Here is a 12,933-nt window from a genome sequence, read left to right as displayed (position 1 = left end):
TCTTCTTCACGAATGACAGAACGCTTTAAACGACCTTCTTATATAGTCTTATATAGTGTTTTTATTTCATTCTTGAGTGAGAAGAGCGGGTGGATCTTATCGACTTCTCATACATTATGAGCCAGTTATCATAGACTTTTGTTTGCGTATGAATTCAAGCGTAGCCTGAGGCATTTACAAAAGATGCATTCATGTTGTGAAGTTTACACTCGGAAGCTTTTAAGCCACGAGTTCAATACATGCTTCTACTATATAAATATATATATATACATATATATATACATATACATATATACATATATATCTATATATACATATATATATATATACATATATATATATATATATATATATATATATATATATATATATATATATATATATATATATGTATACATATATATATGTATATATATATATACATATATATGTATGTATATATATATATACATATATATATGTATACATATAGTAGAAGCATATACTATATATATACATATATGTATATATATGTATGTATATATGTATATGTATATATATGTATATATATACATATATATATGTATACATATAGTAGAAGCATATACTATATATATATATATATACTTATGCTTGTTTATCATGTGTATCATTATTTTAAAACTAGTAAAGCTTACACATAAATAAATAAAAAAATTTCTTTAGCAATGAAAACACTTATCACAAGACGCCATCTTTAGCAAGTAATGTTAGTGAAATATGGCTTTACAGCTGTAATAAAAGTTATACACTTTGAGCTACCGTGAGTTTATGAAATACAATAAATATACCTTGAAAAGAACAATGTGTAAAAGGTTATACCAGAGTTTCTTGTATAGAGATGGAATTATATATTTATGAACATTTATGAACGCTTTTATTGCTCTTAACACCAGTGCTATAATTGCTGTCTTACTCTATCATCTCATATAGACAGGAAGAGTGCAATCCTTGGTATTGGGCCGTGATAAGCCAATGTTGCTACTTTTGTAAGACCTTGAGAAGTTTACATAGTCGAAGTTCCTACTATACAGGTATTTCTCAAAAACCTAGGAAAACTCCGGAGTCTTTACCTGGAATATGAGGTGGACTTGTGCTTTTTTTAACTTACATGAACATGTCACATTTGCCTCATGCACTAGTTACCCAAAAGAACGCCGAGTCGCGCCGAGTCATGGATGATGAAAGGCAACTAGAGGATTCCCAAAGGGTTATTAATAGTAGTCAGTTACTGTAGCCTTTTGATCTATCCTTTAGGCTGAGTTCTCACAAAGGGCCCAAATTGTCAAGTAGTTGAAATGATCGCTATTTGATAGTTATATTAATATTCTTATAATAATAATTAATAATAATATGATTATTAATAATAATTATTATTATTATATTGACAATATTTTTAGTTTTAAGTGCAAATGTCTAAAGGTAGATGGCCCTGAAATAAAGCTTATTTGAAGTGCTCATCCGTAGAGTTTTGTCCCTGAGCAGCTGTGTGATGAACAAGGCAGGGCATTTTTAGAACACAAGAAGACAACTCTGTCTACCTAAGGAAAGATGGGTGATATGTCGTCCTACTTAAAGTCATGTTTGCGATCTAAAAGTCAATCATGGAGATTTATTTTGTCGCCTCAAAATGTAAAACTGCAGTTTGGTTACAACAACTTGAAGACATTGAGATAGTTGTATTACATAATACTCGTTATGACAGAATATTGATTGCTAGGATCTAAGGTTGGGAAAAGGTCGCTGACACACTTAAACCAATTTATGCTCACAACTCTACTATTTTTTTGATTTGCTTTGTTTCGTAGGTGAGAGTACTAAACATGTTTGATATTCTAGATGCTTTTGGTGCTTTCATATGCGTATGTGGTAAATGTACAGCATTTGCATTCTGGTCTCCACACTTCAATCAATTGTGGAAGTAATTACTGTGCCAATCTCATATCATAGGAAGTTGTGGGTAGAGGATAACCCTAAGTTTAAGGATATGTATAACTCTCAACTGCTGTTCGAGTATCTTTTGTTAACAATAAATGTTACTTGCACAACACCATTACAATAACATGAAAGAATAGAACAAGTTTCTGCATTACATATCATATCCGCGAAAAGAAGAAAATAGATATGGCTAAAGTGAAAGCTTTGATATTTTTATCAATGGTACATAGAACGACTCAAGAGAAGGTACGAGAAGGAATTTTTTGCTAGTGCAAGTCATTCGCTACGCATAAGAATGAATGGTTCACGAGTGGGTTGCTTGATGTCTACATGTAGAAGGTCCGAAAGCTCTTTCAGTTTGGCTAGCATCTGGAGTAGAGATATACTCAATTTTGACAACTAGACTCCGGATATAGCTGTGAAGTTTGCTAAAGTGCACTCAGACTGGTGAGCAGTGAGCAGGGCATATGTTATAAAATCAATATTGATATTCTGTACTCAAATGAAACGGATGCAATACGAAATCGCTATTGTAAGAAGTAAAGTGGTCTCATTTAGTTTGGAGGCGTGGGAGAGACAACATCATACGGGAAGAGGGTGGAGGTATTTTAGAGGTGGCTGTCTAAGTGATGCTGTTGAAGTGCAAAAAAACCAGAGAACAAAAGATGAAAAAGTAAGGAAATTATTGAATGAGAAGAGAGTTAGTGTGAAATACAGTTCAACAGCTTCTGACTATCAGTGCTCATGCTTAATGATCTTTGTCTGGAATTCCTAGTAGAGATGGTAATTCTCATTTTCATTCTTGTAAAAAACTATTAAAATGCTGAGTTTGATCGTGTAGGTGTATATACATATACATATATATATGTATATATATATATATATATATATATATATATATATATATATTTAGGATAGGACAGATAGCGCAGTTGGGACCGTGGTCCCAATACCGCAGCGGTATTGGGACCGTGATCATTAGGTCCTCGGTTCAAACCCCAACAACTGCACTTCTCTGGTGGTCCTTGGACAAGACCCTTGCTTGTATAACGTCTACAACCTCTATGATGAGTGCACTAACCAAAGCCATGCCAGCTCAGACGTCGCCCGGTCAAACAAGGTCCGCGCTGCCTGTAGCTGAACCAGGACAAGGTAGTGAAAAATGGGCTACTGGTTCAAAACGGATGAAATGGACTCGGACTGATAACACGGACCTCATGCAGTGCTACTTTATGAGTGAACCTCAAAAGTGGGGCTACATGGGAAGGATGCGTCAACTGTGGATAAACATGCGCCCTGAATTGCCACTAACCGCTAAGCAACTTGTAGCTCAGAGGAGTAACATAGTCAAGCGGCACCTCATATCGGAACTTGAGGTAGATGAAATTAGGGAACAGTTCACCCAAGTAACCTCAACCAACAAAGAGTGCATATCATCACACACTGTCACACATACACGATCATGTGTTGACTCACGGGTTGAAGAAAACATGCACTTGGACCTTGACCCAAGGGTGAGAGAGCTTGCGGAAAATATCATCAACAAGATGTCAGCTGCTAATGATTATGGAAGCAAGGTACCACTACGAAGAGTTAGCAAGGCCATACCTAAGAAGCTGTTAGAAGACATTAACTTGGCACTGGAGTCGATTTCAACTGAATCAATCAGTGAGACTAATGCCTTAATCTACAGTACAGCAACCGTCATCTTGGAGGAGATGGATATTAAGCCAATGCCAACAAGACTTCAAGCCATTCCATCCTGGCAGCTGAGGCTACAAAATAAGATCAAGGACTTGCGCAAGAAAGTTAGTAGGCTCAGTGAGAGATCTAACCACAGTTTGGAGCGTCCAAAAAGGGAAGCCACAATAGAAGCTCTAGAATCTGCCAAACAGCAGCTAGTAGCACTCTCGGCACGACTGAAGCGGTACACCAAAGAACGGGATAACAAGATAATGAACAAACTGTTCATCAATAATCCATCTAGAGTGTATTCCCAGTTCAAAGGTGAACTGCAGAGGCCAATGTTTTAGCCTTCCCAATCTAGCACTTCAAAGTTCTGGAAGGACATCTGGGAGAAAGAGACTACTCATAACACCACTGCAAATTGACTGAAGAGGCTTAAAGAGAGCCATCAACACACTGTGGCCCAGCAAGGACTCACCATCAGCAAAGAGGACATCAAGTGCAGAGTGCAGCGTATGAAGAACTGGGCAGCATCTGGCTATGACATGATTCAAGCCTTCTGGTTAAAGAAATTGACATCACTTCACACTAGAATGGCTAAGCAGATGGAATGCCTAATAGAACAAGGTGACCATCCAGAATGGCTGACCAAAGGACGAACTGTACTTCTGATAAAAGATCCAAAGCAAGGGCCGATTCCCAAAAACTATCGACCAATAACGTGCTTGCCCACCACCTGGAAACTGCTCTCAGGAATAGTTGCAGACAAACTGGAAGAGCACATGAATCACTATATGACCAGTGCTCAGAAAGGAATTGTGCGCAACACCCGAGGAGCCAAACATCAGTTACTGGTGGATCGGACGGTCTGTCAAGACAGCAGGAAAAGGCAAACCAATCTTGCCATGGCTTGGATTGACTACAAAAAGGCCTATGACTCAATTCCCCATAGTTGAATACTTGAGTGCCTCAGTATGTACAATGTTCACCCTGCTCTTGTGGCATTCATCAAGATGTCAATGACCAAATGGGAGACAGAACTGGAGGCTAATGGCAAAAAGCTGGCGAGTGTACAAATTAAGCGAGGCATCTATCAAGGTGACTCCTTATCACCGCTGCTTTTCTGCATATGCCTAAACCCTCTAAGCAATATGCTGGAGGAGACTCAATATGGGTACCAGTTTAAGAGTGGCACCAAGATAAACCACCTCTTCTACATGGATGACATCAAGCTGTACTCTAACAAAGAAAGGGACATTGATTCGCTAATACACCTCACTCAGGTATACAGCAAGGACATCGGAATGACCTTCGGTATTGAGAAATGTGGAAGGCTAGTTTTTAAGAAAGGCCATTCTATGCTCACAGATGGCCTAAAAATGCCAAATGGTACCATCAAAGATATAGAAGAAGGGTACAAGTGCTTTGGGATTATGCAAAGCAACATCAACCACGAAGCCGAGGTACGTCACAAAGCCATTACCGAATACAAGAAATGCCTTCAGCAGGTCTTACGGAGCCAGCTCAATGCCAAGAACCAAGTCGTGGCGATAAATACCTACGCACTGCCAGTAATAAGATATCCAGCAGGCATAATAAAGTGGACTGAGGAAGCCATCAAAGAAACGGATATAGCAACTCGTAAACTGCTGACCATGCATGGAGCACTCCACCCAAAATCTGATACTACTAGATTGTATCTTGATAGGAAAGATGGCGGTAGGGGACTCAAAAATGTACAGCAGACAGTGAAAGAGGAGGAGCAAAGCATCAAAGCATATGCAGCCTCCATGGCCATCTCAGATAAGTTGCTAGCTGAATTTCAATCGGCTGCTCTTACAACGGACCTACGCCCTGATGATGAGGAAATTGACTGGCACACGAAACCTCTTCATGGTGCTTACCATCAACAAATATCTAAGATTGGCGATCTTCACCAGACATATATGTGGCTGAACAAAGAAAACCTAACGGCCAATACAGAGTCGCTAATCATGGCAGCCCAGGAGCAAGTGCTCCCAACAAGGCAACTCCAAACGAAAATCTATCACACTAGAGACGATCCTAGATGCAGACTGTGCAAAGATGCACCTGAGACCATCCAACACATCATCAGTGGATGCAAGCAGCTAGCAGGAAACGCATACACTGAGCGGCATAATCATGTCGCAGGTGTTGTGTATAGAAGTCTATGTGATGAGTATGGCCTTAATAAACCACAACACTGGTGGGAAGCTCCTGGTAAGGTCAATGAAAATGACCGGGCTAAGATCCTCTGGGACTTCTACATCCAAACTGACAAGCATGTCCTGGCAAACCAACCAGATATAGTGGTGGTAGACAAGGAGAACAAGAGGGCTACTATAATAGATATAGCAGTACCCAATGACTACAATATAGCCAGCAAAGAAAAAGAAAAGGTAGAGAAATATCTCCCTCTTGGAGAAGAAATTGAAAAATGCTGGAATGTAAGAACAACTGTAATCCCAGTAGTCATTGGGGCACTGGGCGCAATAACACCGGCGCATAAAATGTGGCTTGCCCAAATACCAACAACAATCAACTCAGGTGAGTTGCAGAAAAGTGTGCTATTGGGAACAGCTAAAATCTTGAGGCGAGTGCTCAAACTCCCAGGTCTCTGGTAGGAGACCCGAGTTAGAGCAGAATTTACCACCCATACGGGGTATCCGGGGTGAGGAAACAATTTATATATATATATGTATATATGTATATATATATGTATATATATATACATATATGTCTATATATGTATATATGTATATGTATATATATGTATATATATATATATATATATATATATACGTCGAAGAACTGGTCTTATTGCGCAACCTACTATACGATATATATATATCGTATATCGTAGCATGAGTATATATATGTATATATATGTATATATATATACATTTGTATGTATGCATGTATATATATACACTTTTGTATGTATGCATGTATATATATATACATATGTATATATATGTATATATATGTATACATATATATATACATATACACATATATGTGTATATATATATATGTGTATACATGTATACATATATATACATATATGTGTATATATATATATATACATATATATATACATGTATCCACATATATATATACACATATATATATATATATATATATATACACATATATGTATATATATATATGTATACATGTATACATATATATATATACACATATATGTATATATATATATGTATACATATATATATATATATATATACATGCATACATACAAAAGTGTATATATATACATGCATACATACAAATGTATATATATACATATATATATATACATATATATATACTCATGCTACGATATACGATATATATATCGTATAGTAGGTTGCGCAATAAGACCAGTTCTTCGACAACTATGCATCCAACCAGCGAATATTAGAGTTGGTCATACGATTTAATTGTCTCAACTAGGAAACTCTACCATACTAACACAGCCACTACTAGCCACTACTCTACACGCTCATTTTACAACTCGACAATCTTTTACGCGTGATCAAAGAATTTTCCATCTAGCCTGGAAATAAAGGTTTTATGTTGCACGCACAAGTGACAAATATTGCAGATACAAAAAAACCTGAAATGCAACAGTTAGTGGATCTTAGCCGTGCAAATTACTAGGAACATTTTAGCTGGTGGCAGCTACTGTTAAATTCTAAGCTATCCTCGGGACTAACATAGATCTACATGTAGTTTCACTGCGTGGCTGGCGCACCTTAACTTATAATCCCTGGAAATAGAATGATGTAATTATTAGTATCATTATTTTAACCATTTTTGATGAGTAGGAATTTGGTCCTTCAATTTTGATTACGATAAAAAATTAGTAGTCAGGCATCAAAGAGGCTGACTCATAACCTAAAGAGCAGGATTCAGCTACCTGAGTTTCACTAGCTTTGATGAACAGGCAGCCGACAGGTGCCATGACTCTTCTTTTTATGTCCCTTCATTGGTAATAACAGTGGTAAGTCTTTAAGCAATCACCTTCCAAGAAATGAAATAGTTTGAATTTTAGCCAATTTCTATAACAACAGAAGTTTTTATCTAGAAGAATACTTGATCCAAAATCTTTTCATGCCCTTATATTGCTATTGTCTAAATTGCATTCAGCACTGTCTCATTGGACAGTGCATGAAATTCCAACCAGTTTTCAACATAGAGATTCTTCAACAATTGTCATCAGCTCTGAAATCTTATGACTGGCTGATACTAACAATTGATAGCCAATACGGATGACTTCATCACATAAACAACAAACCACATGCGCACTATAGACAGCATTATTGATGCGACACTGTAAATAACATGTAATTTATTTTGAGTTTTCAAGTGATTTTTCAAAACCTTGCAAAGCCTTGACCTAGTCAGTTATTTTTTATTGTTACGTTTGTGACCCTTGACTCACATGCTTATCACTTATGTTCATTTGGGTCACCTTCATCATTCTGATATGAAGTATTTTCCATAAACCTCATTTAAATGTCAAGTCGATTAATTCAGCTGATCTTAAAATATGGTTCTAACTGAATATCACCAAATGTATTGTAAGGGCAGACTTTGTTTTAAAAAAACTTTATTCAAGCAAGAGAAGAGAAAAGTTGAAGCAGCAAATACAAGGCAGTAATTTCTTATGTTTTTTTGACATACCACCAAACCAAAAGTGAAAACATCGCAAGCTTATTCATGTATTCTGACGTCCTCAAAAATAGATGCGATGCCATGTGCTCTAGAGCAAAGATATGCGATGCCATGTGGTCTAGGGCAAAGAGATGCAATACCATGTGGTCTAGGGCAAAGAGATGCAATGCCATGTGGTCTAGAGCAAAGAGATGCAATGACATGTGGTCTAGGGTAAAAAGATGCAATGCTATGTGCTCTAGAGCAAAGAGATGCAATGCCATGTGGTCTAGGGCAAAGAGATGCAATGCCATGTGGTCTAGGGCAAAGAGATGCAATGCCATGTGGTCTAGGGTAAAGAGATGCAATGCCATGTGGTGTAGGGCATAGAGATGCAATGCCATGTGGTGTAGGGTAAAGAGATGCAATGCCATGTGGTCTAGGGCAAAAAGATGCGATGCCATGTGGTCTAGGGTAAAGAGATGCAATGCTATGTGGTCTAGGGTAAAGAGATGCAATGCCATGTGGTCTAGGGCAAAGAGATGCAATGCTATGTGGTCTAGAGCAAAGAGATGCGATGCCATGTGGTATAGGGCAAAGAGATGCAATGCCATGTGGTCTAGGGCAAAGAGATGCAATGCCATGTGGTCTAAGGTAGAGAGATGCAATGCCATGTGGTCTAGGGCAAAGAGATGCATTGCTATGTGGTCTAGGGCAAAGAGATGCAATGCCATGTGGTCTGGGGTAAAGAGATGCAATGCCATGTGGTCTAGGGCAAAGAGATGCAATGCCATGTGGTCTAGGGTAAAGAGATGCAATGCTATGTGGTCTAGGGCAAAGAGATGCAATGCCATGTGGTCTAAGGTAGAGAGATGCGATGCCATGTGGTCTAGGGCAAAGAGATGCAATGCCATGTGGTCTAGGGCAAAGAGATGCAATGCCATGTGGTCTAGGGTAAAGAGATGCAATGCTATGTGGTCTAGGGCAAAGAGATGCAATGCTATGTGGTCTAGGGTAAAGAGATGCAATGCTATGTGGTCTAGGGTAAAGAGATGCAATGCCATGTGGTCTAGGGCAAAGAGATGCGATGCCATGTGGTCTAGGGCAAAGAGATGCAATGCCATGTGGTCTAGGGTAGAGAGATGCAATGCCATGTGGTCTAGGGCAAAGAGATGCGATGCTATGTGGTCTAGGGTAAAGAGATGCAATGCTATGTGGTCTAGGGCAAAGAGATGCGATGCCATGTGGTCTAGGGCAAAGAGATGCAATGCCATGTGGTCTAGGGTAGAGAGATGCAATGCCATGTGGTCTAGGGCAAAGAGATGCGATGCCATGTGGTCTAGGGTAAAGAGATGCGATGCCATGTGGTCTAGGGCAAAGAGATGCAATGCTATGTGGTCTAGGGTAAAGAGATGCAATGCCATGTGGTCTAGGGCAAAGAGATGCGATGCCATGTGCTCTAGAGCAAAGAGATGCAATGCCATGTGGTCTAGAGCAAAGAGATGCGATGCCATGTGGTCTAGGGCAAAGAGACGCGATGCTATGTGGTCTAGAGCAAAGGGATGCGATGCCATGTGGTCTAGAGCAAAGAGATGCGATGCCATGTGGTCTAGGGCAAAGAGATGCAATGCCATGTGGTCTAGGGTAAAGAGATGCAATGCTATGTGGTCTAGGGCAAAGAGATGCAATGCTATGTGGTCTAGGGTAAAGAGATGCAATGCTATGTGGTCTAGGGTAAAGAGATGCAATGCCATGTGGTCTAGGGCAAAGAGATGCGATGCCATGTGGTCTAGGGCAAAGAGATGCAATGCCATGTGGTCTAGGGTAGAGAGATGCAATGCCATGTGGTCTAGGGCAAAGAGATGCGATGCTATGTGGTCTAGGGTAAAGAGATGCAATGCTATGTGGTCTAGGGCAAAGAGATGCGATGCCATGTGGTCTAGGGCAAAGAGATGCAATGCCATGTGGTCTAGGGTAGAGAGATGCAATGCCATGTGGTCTAGGGCAAAGAGATGCGATGCCATGTGGTCTAGGGTAAAGAGATGCGATGCCATGTGGTCTAGGGCAAAGAGATGCAATGCTATGTGGTCTAGGGTAAAGAGATGCAATGCCATGTGGTCTAGGGCAAAGAGATGCGATGCCATGTGCTCTAGAGCAAAGAGATGCAATGCCATGTGGTCTAGAGCAAAGAGATGCGATGCCATGTGGTCTAGGGCAAAGAGACGCGATGCTATGTGGTCTAGAGCAAAGGGATGCGATGCCATGTGGTCTAGAGCAAAGAGATGCGATGCCATGTGGTCTAGGGCAAAGAGATGCGATGCCATGTGGTCTAGGGCAAAGAGATGCAATGCCATGTGGTCTAGGGCAAAGAGATGCAATGCCATGTGGTATAGGGCAAAGAGACGCAATGCCATGTGGTCTAAGGTAGAGAGATGCGATGCCATGTGGTCTAGGGCAAAGAGATGCAATGCCATGTGGTCTAGGGCAGAGAATGTAAATATGATCACATGACGCTTAACATCAGCTTGACATTTGAAACCAAAATTTCATGCCTGTTTTTAGCTTTGTGAATCATTCGAACATTCCTATATAATCCACTCGGTTCTACTATGAACAAACTTAGAAGATATTTACTCTGAATGAAATACAAGCGTACGTATGATTAGCCCATATGAATAGCACCGCCAGTACGGGATTTCAAAGCCTTGCGAAATGAGTGTAGCCAGGAGACATAGAGACAAATAGATTGCACAATTAATCTACAATTACTGATCAAGAAGAAATGGTTACCGTAGGTCAGCAAGCTGGACATAACACAGAGTGAGATTGAATGACTTTTGTTTATGCTGCAAAGTCATGCTTTATGTTGAAACAACCAAAGTTGTACGATATTAAGGTTACCACATTATTGTTTGTAAACAATATGCAATATTTAGAATCTATGTTGGAGCAAAAGAAAGTGTTGGGAATAATAGTGATTAAACTTGGGCTCTACTCAAGCGACTCTACTTCAGCGACTCTACTCAAGCGACTCTACTCGAGCGGCTGTACTCGAGTGGCTGTACTCGAGCGGCTGTACTCGAGCGACTCTACTCGAGCGGCTGTACTCGAGCGGCTGCACTCGAGCGGCTGTACTCGAGCGGCTGTACTCGAGCGACTCTACTCGAGCGGCTGTACTCGAGCGGCTGTACTCGAGCGAATCTACTCGAGCGGCTGTACTCGAGCGGCTCTACTCAAGTGCCTCTACTCAAGCGGCTGTACTTGAGCGGCTGTACTCGAGTGGCTCTACTCAAGCGACTCTACTCAAGCGACTCTACTCGAGCGGCTGTACTCGAGCGGCTGTACTCGAGCGACTCTACTCGAGCGGCTGTACTCGAGCGGCGGTACTCGAGCGGCTATACTTGAGCGCTTCTACTCGAGCGGCTGTACTCGAGCGGCTGTACTCAAGTGACTCTACTCGAGTGGCTATACTTGAGCGGTTGTACTCGAGCGGCTCTACTCGAGCGACTCTACTCGAGCGGCTGTACTCGAGCGGCTGTACTCGAGTGGCTATACTTGAGCGCCTCTACTCGAGCGGCTGTACTCGAGCGGCTGTACTCGAGCGACTCTACTCGAGCGGCTGTACTCGAGTGGCTGTCCTCGAGCGGCTATACTTGAGCGACTCTACTCGAGCGGCTCTACTCGAGCGGCTGTACTTGAGCGGCTGTACTCGAGCGGCTCTACTCAAGCGACTCTACTCAAGCGACTCTACTCGAGCGGCTGTACTCGAGCGGCTGTACTCGAGCGACTCTACTCGAGCGGCTGTACTCGAGCGGCTGTACTCGAGCGGCTGTACTCGAGTGGCTATACTTGAGCGGTTGTACTCGAGCGGATCTACTCGAGCGACTCTACTCCAGCGGCTGTACTCGAGCGGCTGTACTCGAGTGGCTATACTTGAGCGCCTCTACTCGAGCGGCTGTACTCAAGCGGCTGTACTCGAGCGGCTGTACTCGAGCGGCTCTACTCGAGCGACTCTACTCGAGCGGCTGTATTTGAGCAGCTGTACTCGAGCGGCCATACTTGAGCGGTTGTACTTGAATGGCTGTACTCGAGCGGCTATACTTGAGCGGTTGTACTTGAGTGGCTGGACTTGAGCGGCTGTACTTGAGTGGCTGGACTTGAGCGGCTGTACTTGAGTGGCTGTTCTTGAGTGGCTGCACTTGAGCGACTGTACTTGAGTGGCTGTAGGTGATCTCATTTGCTAAGTGAGTTGATCAAGAGAAATATGGTCATTGATGAACAGCTGAATGCTTGAACGTGCTTGAAACAGTTCCTTCTAGAATATTCTCATAGAGATATTAGAGACAAGACAATAATAGTTTCTGAATGATGTGATCAATACGAGCAGATGTAGGCCTGCATGGTGGGCCCATTCAAGCGCATTTGCTTCTATTTAAATCCACAGCTTGAATCTATTTAGTGATTTATATACACATTTAATATTCCACATTTCTCTATCTTGTTAGCTGACTAAAACTGTAACCTAGCAAATAGTATGTGTGCATATTACAGCCAATTTGCCATTCACAATCACCTTGACAATTCACAATCACCTTGACAATTCACAATCAC

The 12,933-nt window shown here is 41.1% G+C and overlaps 1 protein-coding gene across 1 annotated transcript; it reads left to right on the top strand.

Annotated features, from left to right (window-relative positions):
• The first annotated feature begins 11,104 nt into the window (after positions 1 to 11,104).
• LOC137407883 (kinesin-like protein K39) lies at positions 11,105 to 12,455 on the top strand. Its single transcript, XM_068094264.1, has 2 exons — positions 11,105 to 11,113; positions 11,337 to 12,455. Exons 1-2 carry the CDS (start codon positions 11,105 to 11,107, stop codon positions 12,453 to 12,455), a joined length of 1,128 nt encoding a protein of 375 aa, XP_067950365.1.
• Positions 12,456 to 12,933: the final 478 nt, after the last annotated feature.

The sequence above is a fragment of the Watersipora subatra genome, chromosome 11 (assembly GCF_963576615.1).
Source record: "Watersipora subatra chromosome 11, tzWatSuba1.1, whole genome shotgun sequence".
NCBI classification, from domain to species: Eukaryota; Metazoa; Bryozoa; class Gymnolaemata; order Cheilostomatida; family Watersiporidae; genus Watersipora; species Watersipora subatra.
The sequence above is the reverse complement of the archived record's forward strand: the minus strand, read 5'-3'. Positions and strand labels throughout refer to the sequence as shown.